Source organism: Varroa destructor, unplaced genomic scaffold (assembly GCF_002443255.2).
Source record: "Varroa destructor unplaced genomic scaffold, Vdes_3.0 BEIS01000007.1, whole genome shotgun sequence".
NCBI classification, from domain to species: Eukaryota; Metazoa; Arthropoda; class Arachnida; order Mesostigmata; family Varroidae; genus Varroa; species Varroa destructor.
Window position 1 is genome coordinate 26658230 of NW_019211460.1, and position 22506 is coordinate 26680735.

At 44.0% G+C, this 22506-nt stretch overlaps 1 protein-coding gene and 2 long non-coding RNA genes across 10 annotated transcripts in view; 1 reads left to right on the forward strand and 2 right to left on the reverse strand.

Moving 5' to 3' along the window:
• LOC111254291 (uncharacterized) overlaps positions 1-22506 on the reverse strand; it is a 111513-nt gene that overhangs the window by 60468 nt on the left and 28539 nt on the right. For 2 of the 7 annotated variants that reach the window (XR_015316513.1, XR_015316516.1), the window contains exon 4: positions 10703-11106. The exons of 4 other annotated variants lie outside the window; for them this stretch is intronic. This is a non-coding gene — a long non-coding RNA (uncharacterized LOC111254291). Of the gene's footprint in view, positions 1-10702; positions 11107-18074; positions 18211-22506 lie in introns of those variants that run through there. One more of the 7 variants, XR_015316512.1, reaches the window with a different exon arrangement.
• Positions 808-22494, reverse strand: LOC147754505 (uncharacterized). 2 transcript variants are annotated; one of them, XR_015316511.1, is made up of 4 exons: positions 18012-22494; positions 9722-9833; positions 9310-9466; positions 808-5065 (listed from the first exon to the last, which is right to left on the reverse strand). XR_015316511.1 is itself a non-coding variant. In XM_086974271.1 (3 exons), the coding sequence occupies exons 1-3, from the start codon at positions 18234-18236 to the stop codon at positions 9375-9377; spliced, it is 429 nt and encodes a 142-aa protein (XP_086830397.1). In that variant the 5' UTR covers positions 18237-22494; the 3' UTR covers positions 5240-9374. The 2 variants fall into 2 exon arrangements, 1 of the variants encoding a protein (XP_086830397.1); XM_086974271.1 differs by lacking the exon at positions 808-5065 and having other exon boundaries at positions 5240-9466.
• LOC147754506 (uncharacterized) lies at positions 15479-18145 on the forward strand. The gene is made up of 2 exons (XR_015316528.1): positions 15479-15594; positions 18062-18145. It is a non-coding gene; the product is annotated as an uncharacterized LOC147754506 (long non-coding RNA).

Genomic DNA, 22506 nt, shown 5'->3' on the forward strand with positions numbered 1-22506 from the left:
GAACAACTTGTCCTGTTGTACCTTTTCTATTTTGTATGTGCCTGTTCCTTTTTTTTTTTTTTATTCTACCCATGTTCGCCTTATTGTAGTCTGTGTTCGCTAGTACACGGTTGTATAGAGTAGCTATTGTTGTTAATCTCTTGTGAAACGTTTGCAGCATGTGCCGACAAAGGGGTGAAGACTGAAAGGTGCCGCAAGGCCTTTCTCGTCAGCGAGTTTTTCTCTGTTTAGTGGCAAACATGTTGTTGGTACTATCGTTTTCCGTGTGCTCCTATACGCCAGCTAGTACATGTACTGCCGGCGACTTCATTGTCGGCGTCATTGAGGCTCTACCCAGCGACGGCGAACAACACCGCAGTTAGAGTGTTCTTAGAGCTGTATACTATAAAATAATGGTGCGGACTTCTATACGAGCAACAGTGCTCTCCAGGTTATCAGTAACGTTACATTGGTTGTCGATTGACGTTTTCCTTTGAATAGCCCATCGAGTAAAAATATGCTAAGACGGGCCGAGAGCTAGATTTCTGTTTGCTGAAGGGTGACGACTTTTGACTGAAGTTGGCTATGACAATCGAGCAGATGAGAAGTGCAGAAGATTCTAGCTAATTTAAGTAAATCGTTCGCATCCGGCTAAGAGTACGTGCCATACATATATAGTGGTAATTCTAAACCTTTGGTGTTGTGGTAATGGGGTAAAACACACAAAATAATTTCTTCTAAGGATAGACTTTTCAAGTACTACATAGTTGTGTCCATTATGCTTTAATTGCAATGAATCAGCCACCTAAAATCGTGTCTTGTTCTCTGACATATTTATTTATAGGGGGTAAAACGTGTCTTGCCTTTTTGTTCGTTGGATTCCATTTCGACAGTTCTACAGATCACAGAAATAGGTACAAATTTCTCCATTCGTCCATATACGGATGTTGTTATACGCGATTTTCCCCATTTCGACGTTTCTATATGTTGATTTGTCATTTCAACTTCCGACGAGGCCAATTTTAACGTTGTTAGTGCAATCGAATCCGCACCTTGTTTTTATAGCTCGATTATTGCGTTTCATTTGATTACGTAAAAGGATTGTCAATTCAGACAGACTATTTGGAGACTATGTCACCTTTGGAATTTCCTCCTCGAACGCCTGTGTTTAGTAGACGACAAGGTAGACAAATCGAAGCCCTGCGCGCCTCGTCCTTTGGGTATACATACCTATGTAGATTTGTCGACTTCAAATACGCGTCTGCCTGTTTCTTTGCTCTTCATTCGAGATACGTAGAACAAGTTCCTTTAAAAAGTTACCTGGACAGCAGGAACCGTGTGCCTATGGTGATTGGCGGTTAGACGAATACTGGTGATGAACAATTTGTCGCTAGAACGTAAGGCTCATTGTTGTTGTATGTAGTTACAGGCTTGGCTGACAACAGCAGGTTATTCGGTTTTGGGTTCCAGTTTCGAGTAGGGGCTACATCGGCATCAAATTATCGCCGTATGCCTTTCTAGTAGTTGTTTTGGTAGCAGCGGCCGTTTGAAGATTCGAACCTCAGCCAAGTGGATCAGGTCCACGGGGACGAGGATATGTTATTAAGCCAGCTCTAATGCTGATGTATGCACAAAGCTCCGAAGCCACGCATCTTACGAAGATTCTACTCCCTCACTTTCCCTGCGAAGGCTTAGGGGTATACTATCGTCAAAGCTACGGTAGTGCCGACACCATTTGCTCACAACGTCGCCAGCAATTGATTCGTATGCTACTACTTATCTACGCCTTTGACAAATACATTATAACACCACATAATTAAAACAAACGACTCCGAAGATATACTTAGATAGTAACACTGTTTGTCTTTATCCATCTAAACAACACAGTCTCTAAGGTTCGAATAGAGAAAAACGTGATCTAAATATTCAAGTGGTGCCTGTAATAATTGTGACCGATGACTGCCCTTTATCATTTAGCCCTTAGAATATCCACAGCATTATGGTATTACCCCGTGTCGTTTGAATTCGGCGTCAGCGACGTCCGTATACGACAATGTATTTGCCTGTTAAATTCAAGCTATCTACATACAGCCTTACATGTATATAAAACTAATCAAACATAAAGATATATATAGTACTAAATTGCAATGCTTTCTGCCAGAGTAATAATAAGAGTATAATTGTACGTTAATTATAATTAATGTGCTTATGTTAATTATACTAATTAATAGTTTGCTATGTATGTTGGCACAGAACACAAACAGGGAATAGTATCGAGAGTAGTTTAAGCGGGACGTAAAATCTTCTGATCCAACATCAGAAAGCGTATAAGTATCGAGCTGCAATATCTATTGGTTACGTGGAACACTGTTACGTTTTAAAGCTTCATGTTGTATTGAGCATGTGGTACGGCCAATTCGGTCCTGGATAGATAAACATCGAAGAGAACTCAGAAATCAGATCATATGCGTCCAGTAGCTCAAATGGATAGTCTAAGCGTTATCGTATGTTGGCGTTTAAAAATCGGAAAATGTCAACAGAAACAAGCTCAGCAGGGCGATTACCCACTTGTAACTGAGGCCCATGACCAGGTAGTTGGTTTAAAGATAGTACGAGTTGTTTCGCTCAAGTCGCAAATGATACAACAAAACAACCTAAAACCTATCGAACTCGTTAGCGGCACCTGTTAAAAGCTCCGCAAATATAGATAGCTCATTAATAAACTAACAATAGTTCCAGAAAACGCAACTTCGTGACCTCAGGATCCGCCCACGATACAGCGTACAAATGCGGCCTAAACGAAATCGAATCGTCAGGGAAATGCCGGCACTATTCTCTTCGGATCACTTTGATACTAACCTAATAATAACAAAGTGTGACCTGTTGCAACTAGTCAGGTTTATACTGGACTCTCAGTGTCTCTAACCAAGTGATTGGGCTTAACCGGCCGAAGTTGATCATCGGACACAGTGCGCTCACGCTCGACTTCGCGCAGAAGCTACGATTCCCGCCAAAAATTAAAGAAAGGAGGAGGGCTTAGCCGAAGCACTTCTGGGTTTTTCGATTGTTTTTGCGAAATACAACACACACACACACACAGCCCTACACCCGGCTCCGTAGGTCGGGCAGATCGAGACCAAGTTAGTCAAGCAGGCAAGCGGGCACAAATTTGCAGCCACATAATAATAATAATAATAATAATAACAAGTCTCAAAGGTGGAGGGCGGTGCCTTTGCAGAAATTTGTCTGACTCCGATCATTTGCTTACGGAGACGGTACACGGATTGAGCAGGCACACGAGCGGGCTGCGGATAGCGGAGCTGTACGTATCAGGTACTCGCTGATCGCTGGTAGCAGGTAGCAACAACGATCTGTACTCGATGGCTCAAGAGATCAGCATGGGAACACCAAAAGACTACCCGAAATCAACAGCAGCGGCAGTGGCAGCAGCTTTGAAGGATCCGCAAAGATCAGGTTATAAGGCCATAGTGGTCGGCACAAACTGCCGACAGGCGGTATCGCTTAGAAGCGTTCAGGGTAGGCAGGTCTTTATCTAAATTCTAGTCGATCTCTGTCTGTGTATGTATACCGTATACACGATTCACCTACAGGTAAGGATAAGTTGCGTGCTGCTTAGAAAATCACAATTGAACTTACTAACTACTAATGCTGAGGAGGAGCCAAATTCAGGAGGATCATGAGCGCAACACAATATACAACAAGGACCTTCAGACGACCTCAGAGGTTTGCCTGTGGCCACTGCCGAAGTACCTGCTGGACCTGTTCAGGTTTGGCTCTTACTTTAGGCACCTTTGCGGGGTATTTGTTGAATCGAGATACCGGATTTCGACCAGACGATGGCCAATTAAATTTGTCGACTCTGAATTATAGTGATTAGTTACGATAGAATATTATCAGAACCTATGATTACATATAAGCGGACGCAGCTAAAACTGGAGATCTGGAAATATAGCCTATTGCCCGTACTGTTCTAAAGATAAACGTACAAATTAAGTTGGAATTCTTAGGATTAGAAATCGTGCTATGTAAACTGAAATAGTTTACGCTTGCGGAATATAACTTGCAAGTTACATAAACGTCGACGTAGTCCTTGCTTGTTGAGAGAACAAGGAAAGCCCTTGCCGACAAAATGTCGGCAATTTACAGTATTTAAAAAAGGCTCTATGTAGCTCTATGTTTTAACTTCTACGTCCGGCATCGCCGTTAAATGGAATGACTAACGACAATGCCGGCCGCAAAATTTGAAACATAGAGAGGCTGTTGGTAACGAGTGGATTTGTATTCAGTAAACAGCACAACACTGATCACCTGAATTGGGCCTTTTATATCTTTTCAAGTGTATCTTTAGACTCTATAATTCCTTTACGAAGCCTATTCCAATACATGCTTGAGCTTTTGCAGAAAGTAAAAATTCTTATTTTGAGACCGAAGTTTCTTACTGCTGATACAAGGGTTTCTGCCACGGTACTCGGCAGCTAACTTGTAGCAGCATAGCCTCGACTGTGCCACCCGAAGTTAGATCGATAATTTAATACGAAAAGTAGTAACTTAGTTCTAAATTCGAGATACGTATTTGTACATTAATTAGTGGATTTGAAATGGAATACACATTTATCGAGAAAAATTGACTAACGGAAAAAGTGAACGTAATGTTTAAAAGATGACATCTTTCTCTCTCAGATGCTCTAAGTGCGTTCGTAAGTTAAATGAAAACCCAAAATTTGTCATTTTTCAATAATATCTGTATCATTGATAAACTGGTAGCTTCTGGTACTCTTCGTTCTAATATCGGAAATTAACTAGTAGATGTTTTTCATGCCTTTTTCTTCGTTTTTCAATAGGTAGTCATAGGAATGTCCCAGTCTTGACTCTGGTCACTCCGTCTAACTGTGACATCGAAAAGGATGAAATGAAAAAGATTTTCGTACAGTTTTTGTCCTGCTGTGTCCTGTTCTCTGGTAGTTCCGTCGCAGTGATTGGACAACCAAGTGTGTACCATGCATGTACACAAACGGCAGGTTTTATATGTCGACGATCGTGGGTCAGGTTAGTTTCTATTCTGCGTCTGTTGGATTAAAGTCAGATGCGTAAATTTGGTCCTTTACCCGAGAATGAACGTAAGCTATCCACTGTATTAACTATGCCGATTACCATTAATCATTACGTTCAATAAAACTAAAGGCCAAAAAGTGGAGAAAGCCTTCAGGAAGACGTCCGACCGTACAGAAAACAACGAAACTATATTATATTGCGTTTTAATGAGCCCAATTGTTTGCTCATATTATACATTAGTTACACGGGAAGGGTAAACAAGAACCAGTAACGAAATTCTGATTGTTTTCAATAGTCCGAGATTAAGATACTTGATAATTGGTAAACATATTGAACTTATATAGAAGAAGTGGCAAAATGCCAACAAAAACCGCATTGTACGACGACAAATAGATCGAACGCAGTTGATAATATGAAGCTTCTACAGTATCGTACACGTGAGTCGTGGTCTTCACCATTCTATTGGCTGTCTTCGTTAAAATCTAGTGTGCACTAGGCTAAAATCAGTGATTATTTTTATTGTGTGTTATATTAGCCATAAGTCGCATAGTAAATTCAATAAGTCTAGAGCTTTTTTGAGCGATTGGCAAACAAGCTAATTCCATGATATTCTAAAGAGACGGCAGAATTTGTCGGCATATCTGAATTTATCTTGACTCATGATCAGCCTAGGCAGCGCGTCAACTTTGAAAGCAACGTGTTTCAGTAAGAGAGAACTAGTCTCTGGCCAAATCTTGGACTGAGTTCGACTCATCGTTCTATTCTAAACATATATACATAGTGTGCCCAGAACATTTTAGCTTAGGCTTAAATCTTACCGCCGCCGCTGGTCAAACACCTAATTTCTAACCTTCATTAGCGGTAATTGAGTACTTGAATTGTAGGCAAATTTCTAGAGGGCACAACTCGTCTCTCGATCAGAACACTAAGTGCGTTTGCAATTCCACCTACGATAACCCACGCCAGATGTTCAGGTCGGCTTGGTATTAATTCGTCCACCAGCCCACTTGTGTGAGCCCCATTTGTGGCACGCCCGCAAAACAGAAGCAATAGCATCAGCGGAAGATCAGTTCGCGGTAGAAGAGTTCGAAGCGACAACAGCCCAAATCACTAACTTGTGTTGCACTCAGTTGAGAACTTGGAGTGAGGTCAATTCAGGTCGACCTTCAGTTCACATTCCTCCTCATAAACGATTTACGAGATCCGCTGCTATAGCCATTAGCGTTCGGTTCGACTGAAGTCTATAGACAACGTCAGGCAGCAATGAGAGGTAGTGGATGGCAGGTTAGCGACGATGGTAGCAGCTTCCGAAGGGATAAATAGAGCGACTAATCTGTTTCTGTTATGACTGTGCCCTGGGGAACAACTAGTTCCCAGCCATTTGGATATTTGGCATCCCTTTCATTCATAGAGCGCCAGAGTCGAAACCAAACAGCACTCAGTATTAATCTAGGTGCGTATTTTTTTTATAGGACGTTTTTCAGCAAACGGTTAGTATTCAGAACAACAGGGCCGTAGCAGTTGTTCTACAAAAACGATTCTTGATACGTCTACCTTGGTATGAACAGGACATCCAGTCAAGTTCGCACCTAGGGGCAAAGGTTTGCCGGTGAACGACTCCATTTTTTAGATGTTGCATCTTCATTCACTTATTTCGTGTTTTATCCCAATCTAACAGCTGACAATGTATCACTAATCGTACTACTTTATTATTTTATCGTGGTATACGTCGATGGCTATGACATTCGCTTTATCCAACGATGTGTCTTACTTAAGATTCTGTGATTTTTTTTATATATTCACCACTCACACATGGCTCCTATATTTCTAGAATTTCCCATTCGTTTAAACCGTCTCGAACGGCTACCCTGAAATACGTCTAACTAGATCTCCTATTCCACAATTGTTACAAAATTAGTTCTGAGTTTCGACTGTTTCTGAACTCTGGGTGAGTGTTTCCGAGTAAGTAATAATTTCAAATGATGTTATTGGTCTATTTCTACTTTCGATTCGAGTAATCAATTCACCGTCCGACAGGCCCTTTGGTCCTTCAAAGAGCTTTAAGCTACCTAGCCAAATTTCCTGTGAGGCTGGCTTATTTTTGACGAGAAGCGTTGCTCGTTACTTCTGCTTAATCCCTCGTCTACGATTGGGTTTACTTAAACGTCTGGTAAAAAAGCGACAAAAAATAGCCCAAAAAGAGAGAACCTTCCGTGCAACAGCAATTTTATAACCGATAATTATACCGATAGTATTAATCATCGAGACTATCATGAACTAGGATCAGCGTTTCCGCTGTCTCTTAAATGTCTTGCATTATTGCTACAGATGGGTTTACCTGGTACGGTTCCCGCAACTGAGAGAAATAGCAGATTTTTATTAGTCAGTACAATTGGTTAATATTGAAATATACATATTAGTAGACTGTAAAAATAAGAACTGTTTCTTGCGTGGCAAGTTGATCAAAAAGACAAAAAAAATACGTTTGTAACGATGTGCGTTTCGAACTTCGAGTGTAATCACGCGAGTTTTCGGGGAACAACGGCGAACGCAATTTGCGGTAATCATACAAACATCTGTGAACGGTGAAACGCAGTAAGTTTTAGATAACGGTAAAAAATTTTGAAAACCAGATTATCTGGTCAATCACGTATCTCATTTCGCTACGCATCTCGATAGCTAGGGCATGGAAGCATCGTACTTATGCCCAATAACGCAACCCAGTCGCAGATGGCAGATTCATTAGCTGGCGTAGCGGTGATGTCGTTGGACCGATCTCAAAATCGCATATGTGGAACGCGCTTAACAAATGGAACCAGCTGGACGAAACCTTTACAAGCAGAACATTCAAGTCTGTGCGTTTATCTTCATTTCAAATTTGTCCCGTTCCTGGCCGCTTCGTTCCAGCCTACCTTGTCCTATTTTACTGTTTGTCATTTCGACTGGATCACCTAAAAAGACGGGTGATGGGACTGCTCCTTCTAGGTACCTTTAGATTTTCTACAGAGACAAAGCAAAGATCTCTGTCATTAGTATTTACCATTGTTCTTTTTTTGCCTCAGCCCAACTGCTTTACGATACCATGTGTATTCGAGTTAGCTTTACACCCACCCAGAGCACCGATGCCGCGACGGCACCACCTGCCTGTTCTCGGCCTGCTAAGGCGTTAGCAGGCATATTGTATTGGCTTGGATTAGCTTGGATGCAGTACTATGGTAAATTTACTTGGTACATAGTAATACGCCAGCGTACGAATGGGTATCGTCTGTGGGGTATCGGCAGACGCCGGCACCACTGCACTGCGTTGCTCTTCTGGGACCGTCCTGTTCTGAGGCCGACAATGATCAATTGTGTTCTCGGCCTTTGGAGACATTGCGACTGGCGGCTAGACAGGCGTCACAGTAAACATTGTATTATTGCGGTAGTAGGTAATGGGTGCGCACGTGGCTGGTGTTGGCGGAGACTAGAGTAGACGATGATCGCCCGTGCACTGAAGGTTGTGCATTGAGATCAAGCAAGATAAGTCTGGAACTGCTATCGTGGCCAGAGACGCGGCGTTCGTGCAGTGGTTAACGGGCTCAGATGGCCGAGACGGAAACTAAAAGCAAACGAGTGAGGGCCAAGGAAAATGGAAGGCTGAGACGAGTCAGAGATTTGTCGACAGCGACGACTGTTGAAAAAGACGCCGACGATTAAGTCGTTGGCCAGAGACTACTGATACGATAGTATGAGCAGCCTTCCGGTAGTAGGGCAAAGATAGAAAGCAGGATCCGTTGCACCTTTACCTTGTAGCCCGCCAGTCGTTGACACTCACAGCGGCTCGCCGCGATGGCAACAACGGCCGCTTGAACTACTCATTTGTGCACTCATCCATTCATGTTTTCAGGGTTCAATACACAGCAGTAGAGGTAACAGCAGCTTTGCCAAAATCAACCACAGGAACGACCTAACTCACTACATGCACTACTATAGGATTATAGTTACACTGGCGTTCGACAGTACCAGCGTGGCCCTATGTATGTATGTATGTTCCCTACGGCATAGCACAGCTACGATATCATAGGCGGCTTAGGTCAGGAACGCGCAGTAGCGCGGGTGGCAGTGCTCGATTTGAAATGGTTCATCATTATCATTGATGCGACATTCATTTTGTCGTCATGTGTCCTGCTAAGCGCCGCTGATCTTGGTGATCATTTTATCTCGGAATTTCTTTGCGCGAAACGGCAGGAACAAGCGTAAGAAGAGCGATATACAAACCTAGAAAGTACTTAATACTAGTGTCTGGAAGCTCGTTTGAGCCCCTCTTCAAGCTGCGTTCTACATTAGAGAGCTGGCTGTGTGGGGGAGGAAGGCTGACAGGAGTGCACAGTGTGCAGTAGGCCTGAGTCGTGGCCTGGGTCGGCGTTCCGGTCACCTAAAGGACATAGAAGAGGCATACAGAGAATCCTTATGGTATAGATACTTTGGACAAAAGAGATGACATTAACCTCATCAGCAACCGAACTCACCTTCAAGATCGGGATACGTAGAAGCACCTGAGATTTTTCGTAACGAAAATTAATAATTAAAAAAGAAGTTCATCTGAAGTGATAGGAAAATCGAAAAAGCAAAAAATCGCGCCCAAGTCTAAGAGCAAGCACAGCTCGACTTTGTCCATCAAAAAACTTACCATCGAACGCATAATTCTTGCTAGCAAAATAAGAGTGACAAGCAAAAAGGGCCGCCACAGAAGGCAAACGATTTCGTCTGGACACTGAAGACGTCAAAGAGACAGAGTGCACCTAGAAAGAAGGAAGACAAACATACACACGCATAAATCCATTGAGCTATATTCGCAGCATGATCGTAGGAGATTAATGGAAAGACAGCAGCGTAAGGAACCTGGAAGTCCTAGAGAAGGCTCATTCAAAGAAAAAGAACAGCATGGACCTTGTGCGGGTCGAACATCACCCACATGGAAGGGCACGCTAATGGTATCATTTCAGCTGTGGTTTTGCTTACAGTTTCATTTCTTTGAGCGCATCTTCTTTTTCGGGCTTACCTGGGTCGTTCGTCTGCGCATGGCGATCGTTATTGTGGTTTCAAACATTGCAGGCCTGCATAGTCCGCATGGGCCTGCAGCACTAGATCTAGCGTTTTACCTTTTCATTTACTTAACCGTGCAATCTAATAGTACTGCTTAGAGCTAGCCTTCTTCAGAAACCATGATATGATTTTCGGGTTACGATACCTCGCATAGATCTTGATAAAAGATGTGTTACGTAATAAAATTCAGAAGCGGTGCTCAGTTTTCCTAGATTTTATGTTCCATATATGTACGATAAAGTAACAATAATGCATTTTCATGTTCTGAACATAATTTTGTTATAGGAGCTTATTCTAAAAAAAATCTAATAAAATAGCTAATAAGCCTTACTATTATGTATTAGAATTTTAGTAATAATACCATACTTTCAGGAAATACAAGGCTTGACCGCCAGATCGCCTTCTTTCATTATAAATACTGCATAAACAGACTACCTGCTTATTAAGCTGGGACTTGCAGGCGTATGGCTGATAAAAAATCCAAACAATAATCTTTGGCTTTTTGTTAGCCACTTTAGTCACCACAAGTTCTTTAATAATGATCCTAATTAAAACCTTGCTACAGTACGGTAATTACTTCTTCTCTACTGTTTTTATTTTGTTGGGGGTAACAGGTTTAGCGTCGACTTCACATACAAGCAGCTTGAGGACTCTGAATAAGGGAAAATAGCGCCATAAAACTATAAATTGCCAGCCCTCCGATTCTGCAATACTGCTTCTACATTCCTGTTTAGCGGGTTCTCTTCGAACAAGCAGCTTATTGACATTAGTACTAATTTGTGTATTTGCCAGTGGATAAAACGTTTCCCGGGGTAGCAGCGCGACTGGAGTCATCCCTTCTGTTTGTGTTACGAGCTTATCCTTTCCATCATCATCGGAGACTCATGACCTTGCCTCATCTCTCTACCTTAAGCGCGCGGTGAGTCCGGAACCTTCGGCAGTTTCCCACTGCACTATTGAATACAACATCTAAAAAAATACAAATTTTTAATTTCAGTATTATACTGTTGTTATGAACCCTGGATGCCTGTGCATTTTACGTTTGGCCACGAATCTTGCTGAAGCCAGAAAATTTGTTAGCCAAAAGAACTCACCACAAACTGGTCATCAAAAAGGGAACTCGGATCATCTTTTTACTGGACGGTTCAGCCAGTGCGACCTTTTCTCCTTTGCCTATTCTGTTTATTATTAGCAGGTCGTTTCTTTTATAAAGCTATATAGTACGAATGACGACATCAAAAATAGGCTTCATCAAGGAAACATGAAGAAACTAACGTTCAATTGCATTAAGGCACCACATCTAAACTAACGTAATGGTCCCTATAGAAAATTCAGCGATATGAATCACACGTATCTCGTGTTTGTCGCCGTACTTAATTTTGCCGTGATTATTTTTTTCTCGTAAATCGCTCGAGATTTTTGGACTTCGACAGCGCCACCATGAGCACAGCGACGATCAGAAGTAGCACCACCATCACCCAAAAAATGATCCTCTCCCGCCGTTCGGTACTGGCTATTTGCGCAATCTTTACTTGTTGCCTCCGACTAGGCAGTATTTTTGCGCCACTTCTGTTAATTTGAATCTCTTTCGTTTCCAACGTCATCCCTTGCGTCTGAAGTCCCGCCGCTGGCCCTCTTTTCCGCCGTAGAACAAGCAGTGTCGTAGTCTTCCGTCCCCGGGGAACTTCGTCGGATGACTCGACATCAGTCGCCATGAAGTTCTGTGCAGGCTGGATATAGCTGAGACCAACACTAATGAAATAAAGTACCGCAACCTTATTCTGAAAGCTTCTATGAATAGAGGCTTGCAAAGGTTGTTTAATGAAATACGTGCGAATATCTCTCAAGTAGAATGAAGCCAACTAATTGATGGTGCCGTTCCTCCTTCCACTTCTTCTAGAGATACTCTGCTACCGATTTAGCGGAAAATCATTTGTAGTAGAATTTTCTAATACGCCGCTTCCCACAGCGCTACCGGCTTAGTGTTTCTGAGGTTACTTCCCGTTTCAATGTCAAATTATTCGGTTTGATATGAGATTTCCACTGCGAGTGAACACGTTTCCTACAATAGCCAAAACACCAGTTAGCTGGAGCAATCAACACCGTGACGTACCGCACAATGGCTAACACCGAACGTGGCACAGTCGGTGATAAAAATACCACCGCTCGCACAAAGAAACGAAAAGCCCACGCCGATCCGCTTTTTGAGTAGAAGCAACTAGTGGCACAGTGAGCTCCGTAAAGCGTACTGACGGTTTCCAAGGGGTCTCGCTGTTTTTAGTATTAATCAAATTCAGTAGCCGCCCGGGGCAAAGTGACGTGATCTGACTTGTGCCTGGTTGGAGCGTTGCTCGTGCGACGACGTCACTGGTGTCACACGGGGCGACGGCGGCGCTAGTGGAGGCCAAAATTTCAGTCCGTCGATTTGGTTATTTTGACTTGATCTTCGTCGTCTCCTGGACTTGTGCCAGCAATGCTGCGCCTAACGGCTGCTAGCGTGGTCGCTGCAGGAGTCAGCGGTAAGAATTGCCGCAGAAGCTATGCCCGCCGAGAAGACAAAGCGATAAATATGACAACAACAACAATGGAACAGATTGTAGAAACACGTCACATAAAAAATGTAAAACAGATTCACCGAACAACTCGTTACTTAGTGTTGCTGGGGGCTGAGTGGCGGCTCGTAATCGCCGGTCGTAGACTCCCGGCTGCGTGCTGAATTGGCCTAATCCACGCCACCCGCCACTGACAGTCAGTGCGTCAGATCGTTGACAAGTGACAGCAGAGTCGTCCAACTACATGTTGGCTGGACATACACGATGCAATTCTCTATCGGTCGCTAAGAAAATGCGTCATCTTTGTCTAAGATCAGTAAGAGTATAGTTGAATGGTTTGTTGGCCATGAGATGGTCGATCGGGGTAGTTAAGTCGGAGATCTTCAATTGTGACTTGCAATTTCAGCGAACGTATGAAGACAAAGCACTGCACAATACGATAACCGTCATGCTGGTTAATCACAGTAAATGCAGCCAATACTTTGATGAGCACTTAGCATTTTTTTATCTCTTATGTAAGATGTTGGCCTAATTTTAAAACAGTTATCGTCCGATGCTTAAAATTATCAAAGAAGATTTCACATTCAAATAGATCTATACAAATCGTTGCCCTCTCTTGGGTTAACGTTAGGTTTGACTGTGCATGCTCCTAAGCAATGTTATGACAAAAGGAAAGGAATAGATTTTTATTTGACGCACTATAAACTATACTATTAAGTGTAGAAATCTTCAGGTCCTGCGACGTGATGTTTATACACACATAGATTGCTTTAGCAACGAAAATGTACAGTGAAGTCATGGAATGGAGGGTCCGTTACGTTACCAATCTGGTATGTTTCAGGAAGCCCATTTGTTAGTTTGTCAGCATTTCTGACAGTGGTAGCAGGACAAACAGAGTGTCAAAAATAGTAAAACTGCTTTTATGTTACCAAACTTCAGCGTAGTTCGAACCGGTCCAAATCAAGAGACCCATGTCGGAGCGAAGCTTCGAGAAGCTCTTTGTAGACAGTCATCGTCTATGGCAAATATGATGGCCTATTTCGCGACGGTACAGCGGCAGATGTTTTTAGCCAGACAGTATTCACGAATCGTTTATACACAGTATATACATACATATACATTCGTGTGCTGCGGATGTAAGAACTGCCGAGCAACCGATATCAGTTATTGCCACCGGTCAACTTCGACGCTGCCTCTAGTAGACCACACGCTGAACCTGTCAATGCTAAAAGCTATCGCCTGGAGAGAGAAAACGAGGGCAAGCAAAGTGACAAACTAGGGCTATATCTATTCTTTGAACATATCAGCGAAGTACGTTCTAGCTAGAAAAAGGGCAAACGTCGTCCAAGTTAATAGGAGGAAAACACCGAGGCAAATGCCGATCACTGGACTGGATAGTAGTAGTAGTGAGGATATAGCTCTATACTATAAATCACTATTTCACTTAACCGGCTGGCACGAGATGACAGCTCGTCTATAAACGTGTGTCTGTCGATGAAGGGTTTATCATAATAAAAGCTGCCGTTTCGAACAGACACCCAAGCTATGCGGGAAAAGATATTCAATATCCTGTCTAAAGATCATCCATTTGCAATAGCTACATTATATGGAATACTAAATGTACCACCCAATATCCTCGGTTGCCTGCTCAACTATTAGCTTTGACAGAAACCTTTCTTCACCTACTTAATTTAAAAGCATTTTGAGGTTGGTCTATCTGTTAAGTGAACTTCCCTATGGTGGACGACGATTTAAATATATGATTGTTCATTATTTAGATAGGGGGTCGCCTAACATCGGTAGGAAATGATGAGCTGATAATTCGGCTTAGTAATTGTTGCGCAATGATAGCCTAATAGGTAACGTTTTCGCGTGACAATTTTAGAGACACGTTGTGGTCTAGGTTCGAACCGGGGCGTAGAACGGCTCCGTTTTGTGCCAGCCCCCTGATGAAACGCTTAATGGCGATATTGAACGTACAAGCCGAAACTTTTACCTAGCCAGATGAGACAACATTTCAGAATCAGCAGTCGAGGCATAATTAGTCGTTAGCACCGAAGATACCTCAGGTGGCTACAGGTGAACTTAATTCTACAAGTTACTTGAAAAATGCTGTTGATATATGTACGTATGCTTCGCGTATGAAGGGCGGCTGTAGGGCTTTTAAGAGGCCATATACTGTCAACTGTATTGAAGTATTCTAACGGAAACCGGTTAATACGCTTACGCTCCACACCAATTTTTATAAAATTGCCGGCAATTTCGTTTAACAAATTTTGTTCTCTTCTAAAAAAGTCTAGTGTCTCTCGGCCACAAACGTTCGGCAATACGAACCCGCAATTCCTTCTCAAGCTCTGCCATATAACATATTTACGTACATTAGCAGCGTTCAGGTTCATGTACATCGTTTCATGGCTAAAGATCTCTCTGACAAAAACATCAAAGCAGCAAACCACTAGAAATAACATGGGGTCGCAGTGAAAAAAAAATCAGTAGCTATAACTTACGAATCATGTCGGACAAGCGAAGTTATCTGTTGTTGTCGCGCGGCTATTGCTTGCCACCCACAACCATCGCGCCGGCAGCAAAAAAAAACAACTACCAATAACTGTGAATAAAAAAGGCCAAGGGGAGGAAAAGATTAGGATTTTTTAAGGTTTTCGTCAATTTTGGCGCACGCTTTCTGTCCTTCCCCTCTGCCCATCTATTTTTTTTTTATAATAGCTCGCCCTTATTGTTGTGGCTGTCATCGTTGTTATAACGCTTTGTCCGCGAGCGAGTAGTACGAGGTTACGGATAGAAGTACGTCGGGCAGCTAGATGTTGACATTCCTAGCCACCAAGGAGACAGCGCCCTGGACGACACTTACAAAGTGATGGTCCTGCGATGATTCTACAAGATCTCGGTAATTCATTCTGTGAGTTGTGTCGATTGGATACTTATGTTGTCTATGATATGAGAAGCGCGCAAACCTTCTACCACATGCCTACACTGATCAGTAAGTGGTTCGCCGTCAGCGTTATTTGACGACGCAAGTAGCGTCTATCAGACCGTCATAATAGCGTAACAAAAGCGTCCGCCTGACGGGGTCCTTGTGAGTCGTAACGACCCAATGAATCAATGTGACTTCTGCATGTGCGATAGAGCTGCGGCGGCGGCAGCAGCAGCAGAAGAACAGAAGAAGATAAAACGCTGACATTTTTTTTACGTTCGTCACATCCCGTAAGTTCTGCTCCCGTAACAACATATGATCACCAAGCAACAACTGTGTACGCGTCTATTACTATTGCTGCCGCTGCCGCCGCCGCCGCTGCTGTTATGTCGACTTGCTGCGATTTGCTCGTCGACGGGATGGATGTGTCTTTGGCGGAAACACCCCCTCCCGTTATGTCGTATGAGCTCTTTAAACCTTCAAAGTTAACGCGTTTGAAGTCAGGCAATGAAGACCAGTACTGATGACTGTGTGACATAACTACATATATTTAGTAACAGCTAAGAATGCTTAATAGATTCATATAGAACACCATCATTGAACAATGAAGACAATGACGTAATGCACATGTTTAGATCATTGCCCGAGTGATCGTGTTCAGAGCTGCAGAGATAAAAGTTCAGCTCAAATATGTATTAGAGCTTCTTTAAAATTGGCAATGAATATTCCTATCTTTAATAACGGCTGTCGATTTAGACTGCTTCCGGCGCCAATGTTTGTTGTCGTTGCTCGTGTTGTGTCGTTGTTTGCCGTAGCTGTTCCCACTACTGCCGTTGGAGCTGTCTTGGCTGCATACGACGGGTCGAAGTGTTGCCATCGATGGTCGTGACGTTTTATCGTCGTCGATGTGCTTTTCTCTTTGGCCTCTAAAGTCCCAACAAGATCGGTCAACGGCTGTTCACCAATCAGCCCCAATCGCATCGCGCAATCGTCTATGGTCGTTATCACCACAAGCCGCTGTCATGTCATCCCGGTCCTGGGCTTTGTGCGGAAGCCCGGGGCCGACGAACCACTGGCGACAGACCGTACTTTGAGGTGGTATACGGAGCTGTCTGTATACGGTTCTCGGTGCCTGTTTCGCCAGCGGTGTTTCTTACTAGTGCGGAGAAACTAATATCGTTCAGCGTTTGTAGTCTGTTCCGTCGTCGTGTGCTGGTCGGCATGGGTAGCGCCAAAATGCTAGCGTTCTTGTTTTGTAGATGCCAAGCACTGGGAGCGGCTGAGGCGCGGTGGGGGTGTTACGTGCATGCGTATATTCGTTGGCTGCCGATTGTGGAGCCGGACGGAGCAAAACAGAACGATTTCAATCGAACACGCGCCTGAGTACGTATCCATAAAAAAGCACTTTACAGGAATACACGTCGCACCGTATCGATCACGACGTGACTGGCCTCAATTGAACGACAACCAGCCAGTAACGTTATCCGCGTTAGAGGGGCACAGAGGCTGTATAAGCAACTTAGTGTCAACTTAATACTGTGTGTAACTCATGAACATTATGGAAAGCGTAAATGATTCTTACATACCTGAGCGACATTCCGAGTGCTCGTATACGTAGGCATGAGGCTAAATTAAATAGTATTGATTTTTGCAAATTATGATAGTATATTTATTTTTGAAAAATGCTTCCTAGGAAATGATTTCCCAACGTAATGAAATTATGTACCGGTATGAGTTAGCAACACGCGCCAAACGAGAAACACCTCGTCAGCTGATAAACATGTAGTCGAGTTTGATTGCCGGTATCAGTCGTTCCTTCAGTCAGCTTAACGATCGCAGCAACTGCCATTGTAAAGTGCTGTTACGCACAACTATGCAATATCATGACAAACACTTCGTTTTATTTAACGAAAAACGCAGCAGAAGCGTATAGACGATTGTGTTGAATTAATCGAATCGTCTGCCGGCCTGCCCTACGACGCTCGGCAGATCACTGATGGCGACCAGCGGTTTATCAGCCGTCGTCGGTGCCAACGACTCTGACTTTGACTCATTCTGATTCTAACCACTGTAACTTCCAACACTAGTGCTGCAATAGCCGCTGCCAAGACTGACTCAATCATGCGCGGCCGTTGTTGTTTCCGTCGCTGGTCTGACCGCGACGACGACAGCGACAACGACAACAAACGCAATCCGCCGGCCGAAAGCAGACGACAGAAAAACATAGGGAACTTGGGAGAAGCATCTACGGAGGGCTGCGTGTATGGCCGGCCAGTGGTGGGAGTGGCGGGATCTAGGGATGGGTGCAGAGGTTGGTCGATCGGTGACTATATGTATCTGTGCAGGCAATACACGATTGGCGCACGTTCGGTTTGCTAATGCTATTTTACCTTCCTCTTTCGGCTGCTGCCGCTTGCTGTTCGCGTTGCCGTCGATGAAGCAAATCGACATCTCCCAAATCTACCGCGGCTCCTGATGACGACGCTGTTTCTGCTCCGACTTCTGCCGCTGTTAGCGAAGTGTAGAAACAGAAGCTTTGCTACCTCCCGCTTCCACCAGGGGCCGGCGGTCGAACGACGATAGGACTGGCTGATAAAGACGAGCACGAATAGCATTGGCAACAGAAAAAGGAAACAAGGTACGATAGACGCACAACAAAAAGAGCTTTCTCTGATGACGCTAATATCAAAACCTCAGGAAGGAAAAAGATCACGGGCGAGACGGGTCAGAAATAAAGAAATACGGGTGGGCATTACCGACCACAGGATCTAGCTAGTTCCACCGAAGTGGCACTGGAGAAGGGTAGAAATATTACAAGGACGGGGAAAAGAAAAAAACGAATATATTTAGAGGGTACAAAATAAAATGAGGCCTGCAGACGGCACTCCCACGATTGACAGTACAACGTATGAAGTTAAACGAAATGGTCGCTGTCGCTACCACAGTTCCGTTGATGCCAGCTTCCTTTGCAATATACGAACAGCAGAGAGATTTACGTGCATATAGAAAACATAGCGCAGACGAATTTCTATAACTTATGATATTATATGAGGGACATAAAGTACACACCAACAGCGGCCTCATGTAGACATCATGCATTAGCCACCGGCTGTTGATTGGATTTCAATATTAATTATAACAACGGTTAAGAAGGCAATTGAATAGCTTTAATGTTTTGTTCTAGAGTGAGTAAACGTTTGCGTAATATGAAAGAAAAAGTTATGGCGACAACTAAACAAGGATATAGAATCAGCCTGGCAAATGGAAAAGCCTTGGGGCTTGCTGACGTTTAATCCCAATAGGAGCTCAAGCTGGTGAACACACAAATTAGCAGAAGAAAATTACATGTGTGTACATTATATGCAACATGCATACTTCTACAGTACTTTTTCAATCGTAATTGCTATTAAGTTGAATTTAACTATACCACGTAATACGTACGTGGTCGTGATTGATCACCCTGGACAAACCACAGCGGGTTGGGCAGAACACTTCAACGTACTTAAATTGTCATGTAGTAAACAGATAGCGTTGTCCTGTGTCTCAGATCGTAATAATAACTCACCAATTGTCGCGGTTCACCTGTCACCCTTCATACAAAATGCGCCTTTTACCCCGCCATTGGATTACGATTGCTACTGCCAGCATTAGCGTGACAACACTGTCTGGATAAAGTATTGGCCTGATCGGTTCCCGGCGACGAAGGAGAGCAAACAGCGCTAGACTCCGCTATAAAATATACATTCGATTATATATGCGCGTCTGTAATATCTAATCCTCTGAAGGGAGGACGTATTCTTGTCCCCTCGTTGCCGTGCTAAGCCATAGTGGAAAAAGCTAGCATCGTGACTTTTCCCTTCAACTTGTAGCCATCATCGTTGCTGCTTCTTCTATGCTCTGTTCATCCTAATACGCTTTTGACTGGATAATTCACTAGCAGTCTAGTTGACGGCTCACAGTGAGTACCGCGTGGCAACTGATGGGTTCGAAAGGCTAACGTGACATTGAATGATGTTTGCTTATCCGTCTATTTACCTGGTTGTCTGAGGAGAGCTTGTTTACCGCTGCATTACGTTATTTGGCACAAATCTGGCCCTATCTCTAGGCCTTTCGTTTAGGCATTGTTCTCGATTAACGGTTGCAATGGATCAACGAAACAATTTTGCAGAAGTTCTACTACAGGCGCATGAATAGCTAGATATGTCTATTGACGCGACTCCACAACGATGAATCTTAACCGAAGATTACATCGGCAAGCTGATATACCCCGGGGGAAATTGGGCGTTACATTCGAGATCTCATTACTCGACGGCTTGGCTTATATAGTATTGAAACCTAATCGCCAATTTACGAAACAAAGCGAGTTTGGGTTACAGAAAAGTTTTTTTGTAGATTTTAGCGAGAAAAATTACTTCATCGACCGTCTTTGAATCGAAAAGTAACTACGATACAGGAACGCACACGGTAACTTGTGCTTTCTTTACTTAATTCGAATCGTAATACTACCAATTATCTTTGTAGCCAAAACGACATGTTCGCAAATCATTCCCATTTGAGACCTTTAGAAATAGATATTCATCTCTTCACAGGGTGTATAACATGGGTTACATTATACACTGCTACTGGAAGTAGCACATTGTATTTTTTCGATGATTCAAGAGGGCACGTTCGAAAAAAACAACGGCTAAATGCGCCGTCATTATCATCACCGTATTAACAACAATTGCTGTCGGACGGTACGTACGTGACACGAGCTCGAAGTTTCTATACGGTAGTAAAATCGATTGTAATCTCAGCTTAAAGTTTATCAACGCCGGTTTTTAGTAACTGCCTTACTGTAGTTTGTTTAGGGGCCTATTTATCTTAGCACAAAGTTGGTAGCTATTCCCAGTTCGTATTCTTATAGGAGTAGGAGGTGGCGGCAGCGATGAAAAATCGAAGTGGATGTACTATGCTTCGTTGAGGTCGTGACTTTTCGTAATCATCACGGTTAGCCGCGTCAGGCTGCACCTAAATCATCGATGCGACCTTTCAACAGTGCCGCAGTGCCCAGCGCCGCAGTCTCAATGTCTATTGATTGGTCGTTGTACAATTTATTTAGGAGCCCGGGAGCCCTTTGAGCACAACTGCGACTTCAGCATCGTTGGCTACTGCAGCAACACGATAACGATCCAGCGTAGTTAACGCGGTGCTGCTATTGTTCCTCTCCACGAGCATCGCGAGTCTTTTACTCCATCTTCAATAGAACTCACGAATATTCGCTGACTCCATCAGGCATGGGGCAGCACCCGCGAACAGAATCAAGTCGATTTAGTTAGCAGGATTTGTGGTACCGGTGGCAGAAGAAAACCGCCACAACTGCTGCCAGACGCCAGCCTGCTGCCGTCATTATTGGCGTCGTCGATATATTCGAGGTTCATCGTATGTTAGGGCGTCCCGTATCCCGTCTGTCTCTTTAATCGCTTTTGCCACGATGACCGCTTTTTCTGCTCTCACCACCATTACTGCTACTCGGGTCTTCCTTTTTGCCTTCTGCCTTCGGCACTCTCCTGCCTGATTCCACTCTTCCTTGCCACGAGTTCGCCAGCTCTCCCCTGTTATTGTTGTTATCGTCGTCGTTAGTAGTCGGTGTTGCTGTTGTGTCTTTCATCGCTTCATCGGTAGTTCACGACCAGGATGAAGGAACACTCGAGACCGACAACGGCAGCTCGTTCGCCTCCGCTTCGCTCCTTGCCCCCCATAGGCCTCCACCAGCTCTCGTCTTCATACTACCAGTCCTGCTGTTTCGTCTCTTGATACTGACGCAGAAGAAAGACGACGTCACTGACTGATGCCGCCGCCGCTGCTGCCACTCGATGCTACTCTGGTTCACCCCAGCTTTACGTCCCCACATTGCCGGGCCACGGCTACCGTGCTTCTAGCACATCCCCATGATCGGTGCATGTTAGTCCGCACTCCCGCTGTCTCTGATGCTCGCTATTACTACCCGTGCGCTGTCTGTTACGGCGACCGCTAGTGGTAGTAGCAGTTGTAGTAGTATAATAAGTCGCCTTAAGAGCTCGCTCTGAACAGTTTCCACCGTGGCGCTGAGAGACGTGCCCAGGGATTTAGTGAGATGGCCGATCGTGCTCGTCGTTATTGTCAACGATTGCGGTGGCGTTGAAGCCATGGCTTCGGTGGCGTCGATGTTGTTGCAGCTGCTGCTGATGATAGCCGCTGTACCAATAGTAGCAACCGGGCGCTATAGCGGTGGCGGCGTTGGCGAAGACGATCTTTCTTCTGATTTGACTGTTTCAGCTTCTGCTACTTCGACTTCTACTGCACTTTCTGCTGATGGTCCTGTTCGCTTCTCCGACGGTTGCTGCTGCTGCAGTGCTATTGTAACCTGCATTAGCTGCGCTTCGAGCCACGAAACAACGGGTTCGCTCATTTGTTGACGAACAGATACAACGAAAAAAGATGCGAGGATAAGGAAAGTTGCAAAGCACTAAGAGATATCGAGAAAAGATCTTTAACGCCGAACAGTATCTATATATACACACGTTTTACTTAGCTTCCACTGATAGGTTCTCATGTTCTTCTGTCTGTCGTTAACGTATTGCTCTCTTCAACCTTCTTCTGAAGCTGCCTTCGTTCAGGCGTGCGTGTACCTTCAGATTTGGACCTCTCATGTCGATGTCTTGCGCGACTGGCCAGTAACCACATGTTTTTGTAGGTCCCCACGATGTAGCATTAAATGCAAAGCAACAATGACAGTGGTAGTCCGTAACTTGGCTTCAGGAATCATTGTAAATACGCCTGAATCGGCTGGAAGAATGCTAGGAGAAAGAAAGAGGAAAGAAAGGACGGACACACTGAAAGAAAAAGATCAGGACTGTCAGATGA